This window comes from Lithobates pipiens, unplaced genomic scaffold (genome assembly GCF_037356315.1).
Source record: "Lithobates pipiens isolate NorthernLeopardFrog02 unplaced genomic scaffold, aLitPip1_a1.2 Scaffold_35, whole genome shotgun sequence".
In the NCBI taxonomy this organism is placed as follows: domain Eukaryota; kingdom Metazoa; phylum Chordata; class Amphibia; order Anura; family Ranidae; genus Lithobates; species Lithobates pipiens.
Window position 1 is genome coordinate 2,974,341 of NW_027507811.1, and position 22,997 is coordinate 2,997,337.

At 47.8% G+C, this 22,997-nt stretch overlaps 1 protein-coding gene across 1 annotated transcript in view; it reads left to right on the top strand.

The window, feature by feature from the left end:
- LOC143955444 (uncharacterized) overlaps window positions 1-21,343 on the top strand; it is a 31,706-nt gene extending 10,363 nt beyond the window's left edge. The window contains exons 3-5 of the mRNA XM_077465490.1: window positions 12,901-13,017; window positions 13,201-13,266; window positions 18,915-21,343. Coding sequence (XP_077321616.1) covers window positions 12,901-13,017; window positions 13,201-13,266; window positions 18,915-21,095 — 2,364 coding nt within the window. The 3' untranslated portion in view covers window positions 21,096-21,343. The remainder of the gene's footprint in view (window positions 1-12,900; window positions 13,018-13,200; window positions 13,267-18,914) is intronic.
- The last annotated feature ends 1,654 nt before the right edge of the window (window positions 21,344-22,997 follow it).

The following is a 22,997-nucleotide window of genomic DNA, read 5'->3' on the forward strand; positions in this document are numbered from 1 at the left end:
ATGATTTCCTAAATGTACAGAATATAACTGGGTACTGACATTTATAGGTGAAGTTTATCCGGGGAAAATCCGATTGCTACAGCAAGGGAAAAAATTCCTTCTTGATCCCCCGAGAGGAAAATTGAATCATGCTTTGCTGGGGGTTTTCCCCTTCCTCTGGATCAACTGTGGGTGAAGGATCGTGTATATGGAATTGTATGTTTTTTTTTTTTTTGGTTGAACTAGATGGACTTGTGTCATTTTTTCAACCTGACTATGTAACCTTGCTAACAACCTACCCCCGTCATCGTCATCATCATCCCACCTGGCACCCCACTTCCACCTAGATAACACCCCATCCACTGTCATCCTCATCCCACCTGGCACCTCACTGCCACCTAGATAACACCCCACCCTCTGTCATCCTCATCCCACCTGGCACCTCACTGCCACCTAGATAACACCCCACCCACTGTCATCCTCATCCCATCTGGCACCCCACTGCCACCTAGATAACACCCCACCCTCTGTCATCCTCATCCCACCTGGCACCCCACTGCCACCTAGATAACACCCCACCCTTTGTCATCCTCATCCCACCTGGCACTCCACTGCCACCTAGATAACACCCCACCCTTTGTCATCCTCATCCCACCTGGCACTCCACTGCCACCTAGATAACACCCCACCCTCTATTATCCTCATCCCACCTGGCACCCCACTGCCACCTAGATAACACCCCACCCTCTGTCATCCTGATGTTCATCCCACCTGGCACTCCACTGCCACCTAGATAACACTCCATCCTCTGTCATCCTCATCCCACCTGGCACCCCACTGCCACCTAGATAACACTCCATCCTCTGTCATCCTCATCCCACCTGGCACCCCACTGCCACCTAGATAACACTCCATCCTCTGTCATCCTCATCCCACTGCCACCTAGATAACACTCCATCCTCTGTCATCCTCACCCCACTGCCACCTAGATAACACTCCATCCTCTGTCATCCTCATCCCACCTGGCACCCCACTGCCACCTAGATAACACTCCACCCTCTGTAATCCTCATCCCACCTGGCACCCCACTGCCACCTAGATAACACTCCATCCTCTGTCATCCTCATCCCACCTGGCACCCCACTGCCACCTAGATAACACTCCATCCTCTGTCATCCTCATCCCACTGCCACCTAGATAACACTCCATCCTCTGTCATCCTCACCCCACTGCCACCTAGATAACACTCCATCCTCTGTCATCCTCATCCCACCTGGCACCCCACTGCCACCTAGATAACACTCCACCCTCTGTAATCCTCATCCCACCTGGCACCCCACTGCCACCTAGATAACACTCCATCCTCTGTCATCCTCATCCCACCTGGCACCCCACTGCCACCTAGATAACATCCCACCCTCTGTCATCCTGATGTTCATCCCACCTGGAACCCCACTGTCACCTAGATAACTCCCCACCCTCTGTCATCTTCATCCCACCTGGCACCCCACTGCCACCTAGATAACACTCCACCCTCTATCATCCTCATCCCACCTGGCACCCCACTGCCACCTAGATAACACCCCACCCTCTGTCATCCTCATCCCACCTGGCACCCCACTGCCGCCTAGATAACACTCCACCCTCTGTCATCCTCATCCCACCTGGCACCCCACTGCCACCTAGATAACACTCCACCCTCTGTCATCCTCATCCCACCTGGCACCCCACTGCCACCTAGATAACACCCCACCCTCTGTCATCCTCATCCCACCTGGCACCCCACTGCAACCTAGATAACACCCCACCCTCTGTCATCCTCATCCCACCTGGCACCCCACTGCCACCTAGATAACTCCCCACCTTCTATCATCCTCATCCCACCTGGCACCCCACTGCCACCTAGATAACACTCCATCCTCGGTCATCCTCATCCCACCTGGCACCCCACTGCCACCTAGATAACACTCCACCCTCTGTCATCCTCATCCCACCTGGCACCCCACTGCCACCTAGATAACACCCCACCCTCTGTCATCCTCATCCCACCTGGCACCCCACTGCCACCTAGATAACATCCCACCCTCTGTCATCCTGATGTTCATCCCACCTGGCACCCCACTGTCACCTAGATAACTCCCCACCCTCTGTCATCTTCATCCCACCTGGCACCCCACTGCCACCTAGATAACACTCCACCCACTATCATCCTCATCCCACCTGGCACCCCACTGCCACCTAGATAACACCCCACCCTCTGTCATCCTCATCCCACCTGGCACCCCACTGCCACCTAGATAACACCCCACCCACTGTCATCATCATCCCACCTGGCACCCCACTGCCACCTAGATAACATCCCACCCACTGTCATCATCATCCCACCTGGCACCCCACTGCCACCTAGATAACACTCCACCCTCTATCATCCTCATCCCACCTGGCACCCCACTGCCACCTAGATAACACCCCACCCACTGTCATCATCATCCCACCTGGCACCCCACTGTCACCTAGATAACACCCCACCCTCTATCATCCTCATCCCACCTGGCACCCCACTGCCACCTAGATAACACCCCGTCATCTGTCATCCTCATCCCACCTGGCACCCCACTTCCACCTAGATAACACCCCACTCTCTGTCATCCTCATCCCACCTGGCACCCCACTGCCACCTAGATAACACCCCACCCTCTGTCATCCTCATCCCACCTGGCACCCTACTGCCACCTAGATAACACCCCACTCACTGTCATTCTCATCCCACCTGGCACCCCACTTCCACCTAGATAACACCCCACCCTCTGTCATCCTGATGTTCATCCCACCTGGCACCCCACTGCCACCTAGATAACACCCCACCCTCTGTCATCCTCATCCCACTGCCACCTTGCCAACAACCTACTGCCTGTCATTCTCATGTTCACCCCACCTGGCACCCCACTGCCACCTTACTAACACCCCACCCCCTGTCATCCTCACCCCCACCTATAACCCACTGCCAGCTTCCAAACCCCTGCATTGACAAAGCAGCTTATTCCACTGTTGAGAGGACAGGGGCCTCTTCCCCACAAATCTGCGGTGGGTAACGTGGTCTGTGGACGGGGGCTTATTCAAATATGGAACACTATGTTAACAATAAAAGTGGCACCCCAGGTGAATAATTAACCACTTGCCTACCGGGCACTTAAACCCCCTTCCTGCCCAGGCCAATTTTCAGCTTTCAGCGCTGTCGCACTTTGAATGACAATTGAGCGGTCATACAGCACTGTACACATAGGACATTTCTATCATTGTTTTCACACAAATATAGATTTCTTTTGGTGGTATTTAATCACCACTGGAGGGTTATTTTTTGCTAAGCAAACAAAAAAAAAGGCAGAAAAAAAAAAAAAACACTTTCATAGGTCCATAAAGACATGGATGAGGGAGTTTGGGGTGGAGGAACTTGACTGGCCTGCACAAAGTCCTGACCACAACCTGATAGAACATCTTTGGAATGAATTAGAATGGAGACTGCAGGCCAGGCCTTCTCGTCCAACATCAGTGCCACACCTCACAAATGCCCTTCTGGAAGAATGGCCAAATATTCCCATAGACACCCTCCTAAACCTTGTGGACGGTCTTCCTAGAAGAGTTGAAGCTGTTATAGCTGCAAAGGGTGGGGCCAACTCAATACTGAACCCCACGGACTAAGACTGGGATGCCATTAAAGTTCATGTGCGTGTAAAGGCAGACGTCACAATACTTTTGGTAATATAGTGTATTTCTCTACACCTTGGTGGGAGTGGAGATGACCCCATCTATAAGGCCGTGTTCACACTACGAGACGTTTCTCGGGGGATGCAGTTCCTCTGATCTCCACAAGGTGGAGATCTCACTTCTACCATAGAGACAGGAAGTCTCTATGGAAGACAGGAAGTGATGTCAGGTACTAAAACAAAGAGAAGGACAAAAGGTGAGTCAGGCGGAAATAGAGAGAAGACATTATTGGAAGAGACAGCAGAGGAGGTAATAAGATCTTATTTTCTATTTACACCCCGTAACTGCCCCCCGTCATGTCTGTCCTCTTCCTCCATAGTCACTGTGACGTCTTTTATCTCCAGCAGATGATGATACACACATATATAGTGTGGAAACCTAGATTACCCCCTTCAGGGGCAGAACATTCCCCCCACTTATGGGCCGAAACATTCTCTTCATATTGGAGATGTCACCTTTTTCATCAATTACTTTCTAACTAGGGATGGACAAATGGTTTGGCCCGAACATGAGTTTAACGCAGTATATTGCAGTGCGTTAGTGCACGTTTAACGTATATTTCTGTGTGTTACTGCACGTTTAATGCAGTATATTTTAGTGTGTCTGTGTAGTGAGTACTCAGGTTAAAGTAATCCAAACACCACTTTCCATTGATTAAAGTGCATCCACCTACACATTTCCACATCTTTATTACATTTTGTTAATTAGCACCCTTCATCATGTCTGGGAGGACAACAAGGAGAGGCAGATGTTCTCATGGCACTGTGAGGGGGCCAGAAGTGTAGGTGTCCACAGGCAAAGGTGGACGTGGTCAGCCCTCAGGCAGGGCATAATTTCCTCTGTTTAGTGATGTTGCCCGTGCTATCCAGCCACAGCATGCAGAGGAGGTGGTGGACTGGCTTACTAAACCTTCCTCATCATCCTCCTCCTCCTCCGACACCCAAGCAGAGACTAGTGTGCAGTCCACCGCAGCTGCCAGAGTGGCTAAACCTACCTCCTTGTCCACATCTATTCCTGCCGTAGCCCCACCATCAGCCATTGAGGAGTCGGCTGAGTTATTTGAACACAACGTCAGCCACTTGCCCCTTGACAATGTACAGACATTACTTGATTCAGATGTTGGGTCGGAGATTGAGGAAGGAAGGCAGATGAGCCTACAGAGAGGGGAGAATACTGGCACACAAATTGGCGGTTATGTTCCCCCCCAGCCGACGCGTATTGCCAAGTTGCCTCCAGTAATAATGAGGATGGAGGAGATGATGCTGATAGGTCATTGACAGATGTTGGATAGAGCAGAGGAGGAAGGTGAGGGTGAAGCACAACCCCCGAAAAGGCCACCATCATGGAAGAGTAGAGAGCAGCCACCCTATTCCATCACATTGTGGAGCTGTTATCTCCTGGCCCACTTCCCACAGCTCAGCTGTCTGGGCCTTTTGTCGCACTGTTGCAATTTGCGAACTTTGTCTCAAGCACATCAAGAGTGGAAAAAACGCCAGCCTTTTGGGTACCACAAGCTTGACCAGGCATTTAACCTCCAACCACTCGGCCCCTTAGCAAGGGCACCTGAAAGCCAAACAAAAGGGGCGTAATTCTGTTCATCCTCCTTACTCGCCTCAGTCTACCCGCACTATACCTCATGGCTTCTCAGAAGCCTCCACTGACAGGGATGATGATATAGTGAAGGGTGTCACAGGTCCTTGCAGCACATCTGCCAGAAGTTCTCCACCAGCTGTAGACTATAACTGGAAAATTTCTCTGCTGCAGCACAAAAAAAATAAAAAATAGTCACTGACACCCACATGCCCAGCGTCTAAATGCATGCTTGTCAAAGCTGCTGGCTCTACAACTTCTGACTTTCCATCTGGTGGATTCTGCCCCCTTCTGTGAATTTGCAGAATGTGCTGTACTACAATGGCAGGTTCCCAGTTGCTATTTCTTTCAACATAAGGCTATTCCAGCTCTCTACCATAACATCGAAGGCAATGTTGTGGCATCGTTGGGCAAGGCAGTCAGCCCATCCAAGTACTGCTGACACGTGGTCTAGCAAGCATGGTCAGGGACAATATATTTAGTTCAGAGCACACTGAGGAACTCTGCTTGCAACTCTGAAGGTTGCAGGACAGGGCTCAGTGATGCAGCTTGTTGTGCCGCCACGTCTCCATACAGCTAGTGGTGATGATGCGAGATTTCTAAACTCCAGCTCCTCCTCCACCTCCATGCCCTCCTCTGCTGAATTGTCCTATGAACCACAAGTTCCCCCTTAAGTGGTCAAGGGGCTATTCTCCTATCACCTTACAGGATGGCACACCTGAGAGGATAGTCAAGTAAACACTGACCTACCTTCACGGTGGGACCACAGCTTGTAGGACCTTCCTTCATGCTGTGACAACAGTTACACTCGGTAGTGCTTCAGGATGGTATATTGACTGTACCAGGTGACTGCACTGCAGATTTGTTCCTAGGAGGCCCCTGCCTTCTCAGCCCAGGAAGTTGACAGTAACCTGGTTGAATGGGCCTTAACCTTTGTTGGTGCTGGGACCCCAGAACTCTCGGAAGCCAGGGAGATAGCTCCCCTGATCCACCTTGAGGCCTTAGATACCTGGAGTTCCTTACTTGGTCCAGAGAATATAATTAGTAGGTGATTGGATCTCCTAAACTCTTTTGTTCTATGCAACTAAGTAAGGAGACACCGTACATCCAGGCAATGAAATTTCTATTCTTTTTCATTTTTTGACGGCAATGTTGTATATTCCTATGAAATAAAGATGCTACCTTCGGTAGATGTAAGGGATCCGGCCTGAGGGTGACTCTGGCTAGATCAATAAAAAGGGTTCTTTCATGGACAACTCCTGGAGATCCCCAACCCTCCTGGCCGAAGTGATTGCTAACAAAAATGATAATTTTAGAGTTAGAAACCTAAAGGGAACCTCCCCTATAGGTTCAACTGGGTGTTTAAGTAATGCCTCTAACACCCTTGTCAGGTCCCATGGTGGGAAGCTACCTTTGGAAACTTGGGTAACCCTTTCCTTGGCTACCAGAAACCCCTTAATCAGGTCATCCTTTGCTAGTTTTGTATCAGGGTAGACCCAGAGTGCTGCGATCTGTACTCGAAGGGTGCTGACCACTAATCACTTCTCTATGCTGTCCTGGAGAAACTCCAGGATCACCGGAACAGTGGTAGAGGTCACCTGATTTGTTTACCCCAGGAACAGAAAGTTTTCCTAGTAACTGGTTTTCTGCTCAGAAGAAGAGTATCTATCACTCTCTCTGAGCAGCCCTTACTCTTTAAGATCTGGTGCTCACTAGACAAGCCGTCAGCTGGAAAAATTCCGGCCTTGGGTGAAGCACTGGACCCTGCCTGAGAAGATCCGGCCTGTTCAGGATCTTCCACGGCTCTGCCATCGCCATGGATTTTAGACTTAAGAACCAAGCCATCCTGCCTGAGAAGATCCGGCCTGTTCAGGAGCTTCCACAGCTCTGCCATCACCATGGATCTTAGGCTTATGAACCAAGCCATCCTTGGCCACCAGGGAGCTATCAGGAGGAGCTGGGGATTGGTTGAGCTTCTAAAGGACCCGCTGAATCAGTGCTAGGGGAGGGAAGGCATATGCCAGCCTGCACTGCCAAGTCTGAGTCAGGGCGCCTAAGCCTTCTGACTCCCTCTCTTGGGAAATCGAGAACTATCTCTTCATCTTCCTGTTCTGTCGATTGGCGTACAGATTGATTTCTGGATTTTGGAAGCACTGCACCAGGTCTTGAAATACCTCGGGGTTCAACTCCCATTCCCCTTGCCTTATTAGCTGATGGCTGAGGAAATCTGCCTCAGTGTTGCTTTTCCCTTTTATGTGGACAGCTGATATGGAGAGAATCTTCCCCTCGGCCCAGTCCAGCATATCCTTGGATAAGTCCAGGAGGGATCTGGACCTGGTACCTCCTTGGTTATTCAAGCTACAACAGTGGCATTGTTGGAGCTGACCTCAACCTCCCTGTTTATGATGTTTTCCTTGATGGCCTTCAAGGCCTATCCCACCACCCTGAGCACCCTGTGGTTGGATGACTTCCGACCCAGTGAGCTGTTCCATTGGTCCTGGGCTTTGACTTTTTCTAGGAGAGCCTCCCACCCATGAAGGCATCCGGCCCCCCCACCCTTATCTTGGCATCGCTTAGTTTCTTTGGCCCCAAACTCTGCGGGAAACGAAACATTAAATTGCTCCTTTGCCTTCCCCTACCATTGCCCCACTTCCTGTTGGGCTCTTTCCTGGCTCTATGCTGCGATTGCCCTGGGGGGCCATGAAAAAAGGTTTAAGTTTTTCTTTCTTGGGTTTTACTAGGAACGCCTGTCCATTTTCCAAGGACCTAGACAGGACCTCCATCTAGGCCCGGGCCAAACAGCAATGAGCCCTGAAATGGAAGGCCACATACCTTTTGGTGTGACATCTCCTTCCCATGCCTTAATCCAGACAGCCCTTCTAGCTGAATTGATAAATGCGACCGTCTTGTGTGAGGCTCTTAGGCCGCGTACACACGGGCGGATTGTCTGCCCAACTAAGTTCGTCAGACAATCCGACAGACAGTCCGTCCTACTTTTGAATGAACGGACTTGACCACACACGATGAACAGACAGTCCGCTGAAAACTTGCGCGATGACGTGTACGGCACGTACAACAGGACTAGAAAAACGACGTCCTATACACTGCAATGCAACCTTCGGCCGTGTAAATCCTTTCTGAGCATGCGCCATACTTAGTCCGTCCAACTTGCCTACACATGAGCGGACTGTCCGCTGAAACCAAGTTTGAACGGACAAAACCAAGTTTGGACGGACAAAATTACGGAAATTCCTAAAGACAAAGTCCGTCAGACTGTCCGCTGAAAAAGTCAGCTGAAGCCCACACACGAGCGGATTGTCCGCTGAAACACGGTTCAGCGGACTAAGTTGGGCAGACAATCCGCCCGTGTGTACGCGGCCTTACGGATTCAACTGCGGCATCCGCAAGGTATGTAATGGCTTTTCCTATCACTGATAGGGAGTCAAGGATGTCGTCTGAATTGGGTTCCTGTGACAGGTGATTGGTCAGCTTCTCTACCCAGAAGCCTGCATTCCTGGCTTCACAGGCTGCCACTAAGGCTGGACCCATGGCTGATGTATTTGTATTCTAGGCTTTCTTAAGGAGGGATTCTGATCTACGGTCCATGCAGTACACCCTGCATCCTCAAAGGAGAGGTCAGACCTTTTGGTGACCTGAGATAGAGCGGCATCCAGCTTTGGGAGCTTAAAGAATGTCTCCTCGTCACCCTCTTTAAAGAGAATGATCAAAGATCAAACCCTTAAGAGAATGATGAAGTGGGAACACCCTGGATTCAGCCTTGCTTAGCCCCCTGTATACCTTATCCTGTGCGGAGGTCACTCAGGGTGTCTCTGGAATTTTCTCGGTGGCATATATCACCTGTAAAAGCCCTTCCAGATCCTCTGGGATGAAGAGGTGTCTCCTTAGCCTGACATCCTCCTGTGTCTCACTTAACTGGTCTGGATCCCCTTCCCCATCTAAGCTGCTGTCTGATTTGTCCTGGCTTTCTATTTCTCCTCCATATTCCTCTTCCTCCTCTCCCTGGGTTAGAGGTAGTGATTGTGAGGGCGGGAGAAGAGCACTGGGTCCCCCTCCAGAAGAACATTCTTGGGAGGATGGGCCTACTCTAGGGGCAAGCTCCTCCTGGATCAGGGCCCTGGGCCGTTGTTTTCCCTGGGGCTTCACTGAAAGATTTGACTGTTGCCAGAATTTCTGTCTGTTTAGATGAAAGAAACTTCTTCTTTAGGGTTGAAGCTTCTTTCCCTGCTAGTTTATTAATACAATTATAGCAAAAGGGCTTGGAATGGGACCTTGGAAACGTATCCTTACAGTGCTCGCTTAGAGGAGCTATGCCCTGTTGTGGCAGAAGGCTTGTTTATCTAGGGCCTCCTGGGTTCCGCTGGGTTACGCCAATAGCTACTCATAAAGCATGCATGCACTGTACTGTCACCATTGTAAGATGCAACAAGGCTGGTGAGCTGTGACAATGCAGTGACACAGTCCCTGTTGTCTTCCTGCTGGAGCAGACTCTGTGTGGCATTATGGACAGGGCACTTGAGGCAGAGCAACGGCGGTGGGGGAAGGAGGACTTCCTTTCCTCTCAAGGCCCGCTTTATGCAGACACCATTCTTCTTACACCACAGAACACATGAGGAGAGGAAGGGGAGAAGGATTCTGGAGGATTTAAGCAGAGGAAGACCTACTTCAAACCTTAAGAGATAGTTTTCCCATCCCCAGAACCCTTGGGAGTAGAACTGCCTCCTCCCAGCCACGTACTAGATACTAATGGTCAGTGACCCTGTGGTCTCTGCTTCTCATGCCTCCGCAAACTTGCTGTACATGGGCTCCCTCATGCTTCTAAGCCTGCGAAAGGACCTGAGAATACGTGACATCAAGGAGAAGGATCACTATTGGTTGGCAACCCTCCTTGAACACCGTTACAAAGGGAAAGTCTCAGAACTCATCCCGCCCCCATAGAGGGAGCAGAAGATGAAATCATCTTGAGGGCACCATAAAGAGGAGTTTATCTACTTATTTTTCTGGCTCTGGTAGGTTACAGTGTCCTGGAAATTTTAGTTTTGAGGCTTCTGTTGGTCAGGAGAGGAGTGGTGGAGAAGGAGGCCACCTAGAGGCGATTCAGTTCGCATTGTGCGCTATATAAGTATTTCATTCATTCATTCATTCATTTCACTATTTTTTTTTTTAGTCCTCGTGCCCAGGGCTGTCAGCTTCCACATCCCATAGGCAGGGTCTGCATCATGCAGTGGATGATTATTTAGGGGCGAAAACAAAGATGTAGAGCTTTCAAGTTGATGATCCACTGGATTACTGGGATTAATGAGAATTGACCACTGGCCAGGACTTGCCCAGTATTCAATTGAGCTGCTGGGCTGCCCTGCATCCAGGGTGCTTTCCGAACGGGCATTCAGTGCTGCTGGAGGTTTTGTTACTGATAATAGAGCGCGTCTGTCCATAGACTCTGTGGAGCGGCTGACATTTATCAAAATCAATTAGTCCTGGATTACCAGAAGCTATGAAGCCCCTGATGCAGATGTCGCTGATTAAGTGTTTTTGGGATGTGGAATCTCTGCAGGTCTTCTAGGCTGCCTGGTGTTGTGGGTGTTGATTTCTTCTGGAAGATTTTTTTTTTGGTGTAGGTTTCATGGGCACAATTAACACCCAAATACCACTTTTTCCGCAAATGTTTGACAGGTGCATATCATTTAAATTTTTGACAGCAAGGCAATTCTTCCTTTTCATCAAGAGTACCTCTATAGGGTTACAACGTGAAGGCGCCATCGGCACACCCAAAGACCAATTTTTCCGCAGCTGTTACTCCTATACAAAGTCTGCGAAAGAGACACCAGAATTTATCCCAAAAAATCCCTAATCTTGTTTCCAGTGCACTACATTGTGGCCTCATCATACAGACTGGCTCCCCAAGCTGTTGTCCATAAAATAAAGAAAGCTCGCAGGGAAAATTTCTTTTTTTTTGCCTTTTATAAATGCAATTATTGCTGCAGCGGGTTCTATACACAGTACAGATGTGTCACATTACAGGCAGACTAAGGGGACCCCCAAAGCGCTATATTGAATTACTTTTTTCATTTTTATCTATATTTCTCATTTTTATGCTTTCACTTTAAAGTGATTGTAAATTCTCCGTTTTTGTTTTAGTTTTTTCACTAAAAATAACTGTGCTCCTGGCCTCCAGGCACGTTCCCCCCACAGCAAGCCGCTTGCTATGGGGGCAGCCAAGCCAAGTTACAGCTTCCTGTGTTAATTCAGACAGGAAGCTGTGACCTGGCCACGCCCCCGTCTCTCTCCTGATTGGCTGACTGACTTTGATTTAACAGCAGTGGGAGGCTTATCAGGAGGGAGAGTCTCGAATGGCTGAGACAGTCGTGGACATCGCTGGATAGAGATGGGGCTCAGGTAAGTATTAGGGGGTGCTGGGGGTGGCTGCTGCACACAGGAGGTTTTTTTTATCTTAAAGTGGAAGTAAACCCATCGATTTAAATAGTTAAAAAAAAAAGAAGGCATGCTGGGAATGCTAACTGCACATTGGCTGTACTCTCAGCCAAACTATCAAACCATCCAATGGCTGGTGTCATAATGAATCACATGTGCAGCACCATAGCAGTTGAGGATTAAACAGAGGAAAAGATGGCCGCTTCCTTGGCTGAAAACGATAGGGGAGTTTACTTCCACTTTAATGCATAGAATGCACCTTCTGCCTTTTTTTTTTTTTATTGATACATGCCCCCCCCCCCCCCCCCAGGGCAGTACCCCGGACCCCCATAACCAATTTATGTCCAATTACTTGCATATAAGCCTTCAAAATGGGCCCATAGACTTCAATGGAGTTCATAATTTGGTTCAAAACTTTCCCGATGTTCGAAAGTTCTGGTGCGAACCAAACGGGAGGTCTTTCGGCCCTTCCTTCCTTCTCACCTCATCAGTCTATACGAAATAATTATACGATAATATGGGATGTGTGTGTGGGGGGGGGGGGGGGGGGGATGGAGATGGATTTTTTTAATGCACATGTTTGTATTTTATAAGCTTTATGTAGAAGAGGGAAAATAACTATTCCTGATGTCTGTGAAGGTCCCACACAAGGGATGTGTCTGGATGGTGACTGTATCATTGTGTGTGTCAGGTTCCTATAAGGTGTCAGGATGTCACTGTCTATTTCTCCATGGAGGAGTGGGAGTATTTAGAAGGACACAAGGATCTCTACAAGGACGTCATGATGGACAATCAGCCGCCCCTCACATCACCGGGTAAGAGGAGACTTTATTGTAAAGGAGAGAGCAGTACGGAGGCTCCACCCATCCCCCATCATCTGATAAACACATAGAAACAATGTATTCAGTCAGTGTGTGTGTTTCCTACAGATGGATCCAGTAATGGGAACCCACCAGAGAGATGTCCCCGTCCTCTGTATTCCCGGGATTCCACACAGGAAGGTCACACCATCCCCCACCATCATCAGGTAGATGAGGAACAATCACTGATAGTATCATTAGGATCTGTACATTATCTGCATTGTTACCATTGATGTCATTTTTATTATATATTCAGAGTGGAAACCTGAGTGAGTTTAAAATTGTTATTAAAGAAGAGATAAAAGAGGAGGATGGGGTGAAGGAGGAGTCGGAGTTTCTAAAATACCACCAGGATCTGTACCAGGACACCATGGTGGAGCCATCCAGCTACAGAAACCCACCAGAGAGATGTCCCCGTCCTCTGTATTCCCGGGATTCCACACAGGAAGGTCACACCATCCCCCACCATCATCAGGTAGATGAGGAACAATTATTGGTAGTTAAAATTGTTATAGTGTTGTGTTTGTTACAATGAATGTTTTATTACATCTCTCAGAATGAAAACCCCAAGGATAATATTGTTGTAAAAGACGAGTATAAAGAAGAGGATGAGGAGTATGGAGTGATGGAGAAGTATTCTGAAGGACACAAGGATATGATGGAGCCACCAAATACCAGGAACCCACCAGAGAGATGTCCCCGTCCTCTGTATTCCCGGGATTCCACACAGGAAGGTCACACCATCCCCCACTGTTACAAGGTTGGTGGGACGGAGCATCTAGAACATGGACTCCTAGAGATGATGTGTGGATTTTCTATGTGATGTCACAATAATAAATCTTCTATCTTACAGATGATATTTTCTCTCATTTTCTTGGTTTAGAGTGGAGATCCAATGGATATAGAATTTGAGGTGAAATCAGAAGAAGAAGAGAGGTATGTGAGGGATGATCAGCAGTCTATGGAGGAGGATGGAATAACGGGGACATTTATAGAGGAGGACACTCCTACAGAGATCAGCACAGGTGGGTCATTAACACTAAATACATTCCTCCACCCATACTGCTCACTGATTGGTCCAGAGTAGGGCGGGGGCTGGGTGATATCAGCCTGTAATCCCCTGGTCACTTTCCTGAGCTGTGTTCCCCGTCCTGTATTCCTGGATTTCTCTCCGATAATCTTCCTTCTCTGTGCTGCCGACACAATTTATGGATCTAGACTGGATTTATGGAAATTCTGGGGATCAGCAAAATGTTGATTTTCACCATAGGGTTTGCTTGGCCTAGACACCTGGGGTATGTACCTTGGGTCTTCTGCCCCATCCTTGGATCTAACAAGACCTCAGACAGAACAATCCCCCCGGGGTTACTTGCTCTGTTATTTGGTGGCTGTGCCGGGTGGAGGGATATGTCTGTATAGTCTCAGACCCAAGTCACTGAGTGCAGTCTCAGGAGATGGGAGGCAGCGGTGTGGGACCTCTGCAACTTGTCTCATGTAAACATTTCATCTTCCACTGTTTACTGATCATCAATATTACGAGTCCTGTCCATCACAGTATAACATTTATATTGTACATGACATTGTACATTTATGTTGTAAATTATAGTCCTGACCCCTGCACAATATACACTGTTGTACAATACATAGTCCTGACCCCACCACTATATTCTCTTTATTGTACATTACATAAGCCTGACCCCTGCACTATATACTCTACCTTGTACATTACATAAGCCTGACCCCTGCACTATATACTCTATATAGTTACATAGTTAGTAAGGTTGAATAAAGACACCAGTCCATCCAGTTCAACCAGAGTGAGTGTCTACAATTCCTATCCCTGTACATTGCACACTCACATCAGTCCCTACCCTCAAGGAGCCCACAATCCAAATTCCCCATTCTTATACTAGGGGCCAATTTTGGACAGAAGCCAATTAACCTACCTGCATGTCTTTGTATGTTGTACATTACATACTCCTGACCCCCGCACTATATACTCTATGTTGTACCTTACATATTCCTGACCCCCTGCACCCCTATGTCCAAACATAAACTATATTATATCTACACAATACACACAAACATGAATGTGCCACAAATCCACCCTCCTCGTGTCACAGACAATAATCTGACCATGTGCCAATCTGCAATACCCTCATACACCTCCAGGTGTGCTCTCACCTCTTCAGATGGACTCCATTGCTAAATAACAAGAGGACATAACCAGCATGAAATCGCACACCTTCAGGTCCATGTAGATGGAGCCTCCTCTTTAAGTTGCCAGCTCCTTCCATGTACTCCACTTTTCTTAGTCAGAATATACTCAAGAAGAGATAAAGAGACTACATAGTGCTCACTGTCCTATGTATTAAACGGATAAGATAGAAAAGCACTCACATGGTTAAAAAAAAAAGCCAATCCAGCATTGAATACACATAATCACTGCAGATTCCCCAAGCACCAGTCTCCGTGAAACTTGAGGGCACTCCGCCTAACGTAATGACGTCCTCAAACCACGCCCATCTGATGCGTTGCATCCTGATTGGACTTCCCCAGAAGCATATATGGTCTCCAAACTACATGGCATTCCAATATAATGTCTCCCCAGAGCTTATTAAATCCTTTTAGTTTTAGTTTTTTTCGTATTTCAGAAGTAAGCCTATAGAGCGGGAGGGAGTCATTGAACGGTCTAGTTGGGGTAAGATGGGAATGGTGGGAAATTTTGACCCAAAATTTAAAAAAAAAATAAAAGTTTTCATATTTTGTTATAAAATTTTGAAAACGGGTAATTTTTCTCCTTCACTAATGAGGCGGCACTGGAGGGCACTGATGAGGCTGCACTGAGATGCATCACTAATGGGCACTGATAGATGCACTGAGAGGTGCCACTGATGATGAGGCACTGATTGGCAGCACTAATATGGGGCACTGATTGGCATCACTGACTGAAAGGTGGCACTGGTGGGCACTGCCAGGTGGCACTGTTGGGCACTGATTAGCAGCACTTGTGGGCAACTGATAGGTGCCACTGATAGGCGGCACTGGTAGGTGACACTGATGATGAGGCACTGATTGGCAGCACTAATAGGGGGCACTGATTGGCAGCACTGATTGCACTGAAAGGTGGCACTAGTGGGCCCTGATTGGCACTGAAAGGTGGCACTGGTGGGCACTGATTAGCAGCACTTGTGGGCAACTGATAGGTGCCACTGATGAGCACTGATAGGCGACACTGGTAGGTGACACTGATGATGAGGCACTGATTGGCAGCACTAATAGGGGGCACTGATTGGCAGCACTGATTGCACTGAAAGGTGGCACTAGTGGGCCCTGATTGGCACTGAAAGGTTGCACTAGTGGGCCCTGATTGGCACTGAAAGGTGGCATTAGTGGGCCCTGATTGGCACTGAAAGGTGGCACTGGTGGGCACTGATTAGCAGCACTTGTGGGCACTGATAGATGCCACTGATGAGCACTGATAGGCAACACTGGTAGATGACACTGATGATGAGGCACTGATTGGCAGCACTAATATGAGGCACTGATTGGCATCACTGACTGAAAGGTGGCACTAGTGGGCCCTGATTGGCGCTGCCAGGTGGCACTGGTGGGCACTGATAGGCGGCATTGGTAGGTGACACTGATGATGAGGCACTGATTGGCAGCACTAATAGGGGGCACTGATTGGCAGCACTGATTGCACTGAAAGGTGGCACTAGTAGACCCTGATTGGCACTGAAAGGTGGCACTGGTGGGCACTGATTAACAGCACTTGTGGGCACTGATAGGTGCCACTGATGAGCACTGATAGGGAACACTGGTAGATGACACTGATGATGAGGCACTGATTGGCAGCACTAATAGGGGGCACTGATTGGCATCACTGACTGAAAGGTGGCACTAGTGGGCACTGATTGGCGTTGCCAGGTGGCACTGGTGGGCACTGCCAGGTGGTACTGGTGGGCACTGGTAGGTGGCACTCGTGGGCACAGATTAGCAGCACATGTGGGCATTGATAGGTGGCACTGATCGGGACCAATGTCCCTGTAACAGAAGCCAATTACCGGATTTTTTTTTTCTTTTCTCATGCTGATGGTGAGGAGAAAGAGAAATAACAGATAACCAGCTTCTGTTTACTTCCTGATCAGCTGATCACCTGGTAAAGGGCCCACTGCGACTGGCCCTTTTACCTTGCTCTGTGATCATCCAAGCCCAAAGGACTCTGGGTTTTCGAGCAGCGCGATCGGGGGAGGACGTCTATTGACGCCCGCTCCCTGCACTGGAAGCCCGCGCTGTAGCCGTCATTTGGCGGAAAGTGCTTAAATTGGACGTAGCGCTCAGCTGGAGATTTATCCCCCCCCCCCGGGGGTCATATGAGCAGGTAGCTGCAAAATGGAAAATTTCAATCTTTTCTTCAGAAATTGGCTTCCCGCTTACGTGAGGACAGGAAGGGAAGAGGCTCATCATCAAACATCATCAAACAATTGTTGGTCATCCCAGTTCCCAGTAGAGGTATAAAGAGAGGAGTAGAAGGACACAGTATCTTGTGCCGGGGGCGGCACTAATATTGCCGGTAGACAGGCAAATGGGGGAAATAGAAGTGGGGGTGGGGTCAGGTCTGGCCAAATAAGTAAGTAAGCCTTGTTACCATGTTCAAAAAAATTTTTGGGTTGGTATAAAGTATCTTCCTTTTCGTAAAGGTCCAGGAGCCGAAAGTTCATACTTCCTACATTTCCATAATCAAGTCTCCCGAATAGGCTGGGTGGGGTCAGCTGCATTTTTGATTTGAAACCAATTAGTGCGGTGCTAAATCGATGAGTAAATATATAAAATGTGTGTGTGTGTGTGTGTGTATATATATATAGGAATTAAATGTGATCTCCACACACAGATTATGCTATGGTTGAAAATAACTAACAGTGTGCGAAATGGTCTAATGAAGTGCAAATAACGTCCAAACATAAAGTGCAAGTGCTTCCTGTTCCACGCAGTATCCTTATTCAATCCAATGCGTAATGTGACAATCTATTATATGTAGATAAATAGATAACTTGGTGTCTTCACACTATGTGCACAAACAATCCTAGTGCTGCCCTCCACCAGATGTGCCCTCACCCTAATGGGCTTATTGAAAGCGCCTGTGATACAAATAAATCCAGTAAGATATTCTTCCTGTGGTTCCTCCTTCCTGTAGTGAAATCTCTAGCTCAGATGCCCAGTCAACATATGGACTACTCCTTCCTGATGGTAGCCGGTGACCTCCACTCACATTGACAAACTATCGTAGTGCTGCCCTCCACCGGATGTGCCCTCACCCTATGGGCTTATTGAAAGCTCCTGTGATACAAATAAATCCATTAAGATATTCCTCCTGCGGTTCCTCCTTCCTGTAGTGAAATCTCTAGCTGAGATGCCCGGTCAAATTATGGAGTACTCCTTCCTGATGGTAGCCGGTGACCTCCACTCACATTGACTCACATGAAAAGCAACCGCCTTAGCGAAGGCTTCCAGTGCTACAGATGGAGGGAACACCGCTGACTGGGGCTGCAGAGCCGATTTCAGGTGATGCCATCGCCCTAGAGCATATGGGTACACCAAGGCTTGTTCTATTTTAAAGAAATGTGAGTGTATATATGTGGTGTGTTTTTTTTTTTTAGAATAAATATTTAAAACGATTAATACACTATTGCAAGCTTCTGCTGCTTTTCATGCGGTCAATGTGAGTGGAGGTCACCGGCTACCATCAGGAAGGAGTAGTCCATATGTTGACCGGGCATCTGAGCTAGAGATTTCACTACAGGAAGGAGGAACCACAGGAGGAATATCTTACTGGATTTATTTGTATCACAGGCGCTTTCAATAAGCCCATAAGGTGAGGGCACATCCGGTGGAGGGCAGCACTATGATAGTTTGTGCACACAGTGTGAAGACACCAAGTTATCTGTTTATCTATCGATCTACATATGATTTCTAGATTGTAAGCTCTAATGAGCAGGGCCCTCTGATCCCTCCTGTACTGAATTGTATTGTAATTGTACTGTCTTCCCTGATGTTGTAAAGCGCTATATAAATCCTGTATAACAATAATTATGCATTGGATTGAATAAGGATACTGTGCAGAAAACGAAGCACTTGGACTTTATTAGACCATTTTGCACACTGTTAGTTATTCTGTATGTGGATATCACATTTAATTCATTTCAACCCATTTACTAAATACCTTGAGGGGGGAATTGTAAGATCCTCAGAGACAAAGCTGCCTGATGTGGGCGGAGTTCTGGTTTAGGGGAACCAATCAGCTCATGTCTAGTAATAATCTTTTGTATTTCTATTTTAGTAGATGGACGGGAGATGAGGAAAACCTCAGAGGATTGTCTCACTTTGTCTCCAGACTGTAAAGTAGAAGATGAGGACATCACACAGTATAGTCCAGGAGAAAACCCGACTACCTCAAATGTCCATCCGGCACCACACAGTGTAGATGGACCATCGTATTCCTCTTATCCCGAGGAACCTCAGACTGTGCGGGACGGTGCCGGACCATCGTATTCCTCTTATCCCGAGGAACCTCAGACTGTGCGGGACGGTGCCGGACCATCGTATTCCTCTTATCCCGAGGAACCTCAGACTGTGCGGGACGGTGCCGGACCATCGTATTCCTCTTATCCCGAGGAACCTCAGACTGTGCGGGACGGTGCCGGACCATCGTATTCCTCTTATCCTGAGGAACCTCAGACTGTGCGGGACGGTGCCGGACCATCGTATTCCTCTTATCCCGAGGAACCTCAGACTGTGCGGGACGGTGCCGGACCATCGTATTCCTCTTATCCTGAGGAACCTCAGACTGTGCGGGACGGTGCCGGACCATCGTATTCCTCTTATCCTGAGGAACCTCAGACTGTGCGGGACGGTGCCGGACCATCGTATTCCTCTTATCCCGAGGAACCTCAGACTGTGCGGGATGGTGCCGTCCTTCCAACAGATAAGACATTTTCCTGTACTGAATGTGGGAAGTGTTTCCGTTTTAAATGCCGTCTTATTGCGCATAAAAGATCTCACACAGGGGAAAAGCCAAACTTGGAGAAAAAGTATGCCTGTCCTGAGTGCGGGAAATGTTTTTCACGGAAGGCCAATCTTCACACACATCAGACATCTCACACAGAAGAAAAGCCGTATTCTTGTTCTGAGTGCGGGAAATGTTTTTCATTTATGTCCAATCTTTACAGACATCAGAAATTGCACACGGGCGAGAAGCCGCATTCCTGTCCCGATTGTGGGAAATGTTTTGAAATGAAATCAGAACTTTTCACACATCAGAAGTCTCACACGGAGGAGAAGCAATTTTTCTGTTCCGAGTGCGGGAAATGTTTCTCATTGAAGTCCAGTCTTTTTAGACATCAGAGATCACATACGGGGGAGAAGCCGTATTCCTGTTCTGAATGCGGGAAATGTTATTCACAGATAGACCATCTTTACACACACCAGAGATCTCACACCGGGGAGAAGCCGTATTTTTGTTCTGAGTGCGGGAAATGTTTTTCAGTGAAGGCCAATCTTTCCATACATCAGAGATCACACACCGGGGAGAAGCCATATTTTTGTTCTGAATGCGGGAAATGTTTCGCAGTAAAATCACGCCTTGTCAATCATCAAAAGTCTCACGTAGAGGTGAAGCCTTTTTCCTGTTCTGTGTGCGGGAAATGTTTTGCAGTGAAGTACTATCTTTCTCTACATCAGACATTGCACACGGGTGAGAAACCGTATTCCTGTTCTGAATGCGGGAAATGTTTTGTATTAAAGTCGCGCCTTGTCATACATCAGAGATCTCACATGGAGGTAAAGCCATTTTCTTGTTCTGTGTGCGGGAAATGTTTTGCAGTAGAATCGGACCTTGTCAAACATCAGAGGTATCACACGGAGCAGAAGCAATTTTTCTGTTCTGAGTGCGGGAAATGTTTTTCACAGAAAAACCATCTTTTTAGACATCAGAGTTCTCACACGGGTGAGAAACCGTATTCCTGTTCTGAGTGCTGGAAATGTTTTGCAATAAAATCGGACCTTGTCAAACATCAGAAATCTCACATGGAGAAGCAATTTTCCTGTTCTGAGTGCGGGAAATGTTTTTCACAGAAGGTCTCTCTTTTTAGACATCAGAGATTGCACACGGGGGAGAAGCCGTATTCCTGTTCTGAGTGCGGGAAATGTTTTTCGCAGATAGCCCATCTTTCCAGGCATCAGAAATCTCACACGGGGGAGAAGCCGTACTCCTGTTCTGATTGCGGGAAATGTTTTGTAGAAAAATCACAACTTGTCAAACATCAGAGATCTCACACGGGGGAAAAGCCGTATTCCTGTCCTGAGTGCGGAAAACGTTTTTCACGGAGGTTGTATTTATATGCACATCAGAGATCTCACACGGGGGAGAAGCCGTATTCCTGTCCTGAGTGAGGGAAATGTTCCTCACTGAAGTCCTGTCTTCCTGTGAGTGCGGGAAATGTCTTGTATATGAATGTTGCTGGACATGTGGGGAAGAAGCACCCCCTGATATACACCTCAGATATACTCCATGGCTGATCTTCATCATGGAAGAAACAGTTGATAAGGAGATCAGAGATCACCAAAGACATGGATGAAGTGTTGTACCGTGTCGGCCATTGATAGCAGGAGAAAAATAAAAATGGAGTCATTACCTCTCATTGGCTGAGTGCATTTTGTGGTGTGAACTCTTGAAAGAGGTCTGTTCTCTCAAGTCGTCTTCAAGGACGAAACACGTCAACCCCACCACTTAAAAAGCTGCCCTCTAGGCCTTTTAAAATAAAAATGTAGTCATTATCTCTCATTGGCTGAGTACATTTTGTGGTATGGAGACTTAGAGGTCTATTATTCTCTTGCAAGAGGTCTGTTTTCTCAAGTCGTCTTCCAGGACGAAACACGTTAGCCCCACCACTTAAAAGGTGGTCCTCTAGGCCTTTTAAAATAAAAATGGAGTCACTACCTCTCATTGGCTGAGTACATTTTGTGGTATGGAGTCTTATAAGTCTATTATTCTCTTGCAAGAGGTCTGTTTTCTCAAGTCGTCTTCCAGGACGAAACACGTAAACCCCACCACTTAAAAGGCGGTCCTCTAGGCCTTTTGAAATAAAAATTGAGTCATTACCCCTCATTGGCTGAGTACATTTTGTGGTATGGAGACTTAGAGGTCTATTATGAATAAGAAAACAAATAGTTAATGGAATGTGGCACAGGTCTGCCCAGCCGTGACGAATATTGTCCATATTTTATATAACTCAGTGATTTCCTATGATCATTGCCTCCATCTAGTGTCCATAATTCGGTATCGCAATATTTTTACAGATGGAGGTATTTTAGGAAAAATATTTCATTATGGCCACTAGATGGAGCTGACAATCATAGGAAATCACTCTAATTACAATACGGCCAGAATTGATCACATCTGGGCTCATTCTTGTCACACTCGTCCATCAGATCTTCTGTACGTTGACCCCTTGGTTCCCGTCATCAGGCATGGTTTCCTACAAGTCCCGGAGATATTCTACCCATACACCTATGACTACAGTAGACATCGAAGAACATAAACCAACAATATTGGGGGGACTTCAATATGACCATGTCCGCTAGGAGGGATAGACAGACCCTGTTCTCAGATAACCCCTCCTCCAAAACGGAACGTCAATCTACTGCGTTTCGCAAACTCATTAGGTCCCATAATTTTTTAGACATCTGGAGGATTAAACACCCTACACACCGGCAATTTTCCTTCTATTCTCCCCCACACAAGATGTACTCCAGATTGGACTATATCTTTGTTACGGCTCCTCTACTAACGTCTGCAGTAGCCTCAGAGTTGAACCCCATGACATGGTCGGATCATGCCTCGGTCCAACTCGACCTCGCCTCTTTCCTCCTCTACACCCAGGACTTGCCACTGGAGACTCAATGACTTTCTCCTCCGCGATCCGCTCACTGAAACTCATTTGTCCCAAAGTTTAGCCGAATTTTTTCAACTTAACGAAGGGTCGGTGCGGGACGTGTCCACCCTTTGGGAGGCCCTCAAGGCCTTTTTCAGAGGATTGTGTATTTCGGCCCGGCTCCCGCCTTAAGCGGGACTCGGCTGCGCAGAGACTGGACATTCTTTCGCAACTGCAAAAAAGCTGAGGCCGCGTACACACGGGCGGACTGTCTGTCCAACTTAGTCCGCTGAACCGTGTTTCAGCGGACAGTCCGCTCGTGTGTGGGCTTCAGCGGATTTTTTCAGCGGACAGTCTGACGGACTTAGTCTTTCGGAATTTCCGTAATACAGTCCGTCCAAACTTGGTTTCAGCGGACAAT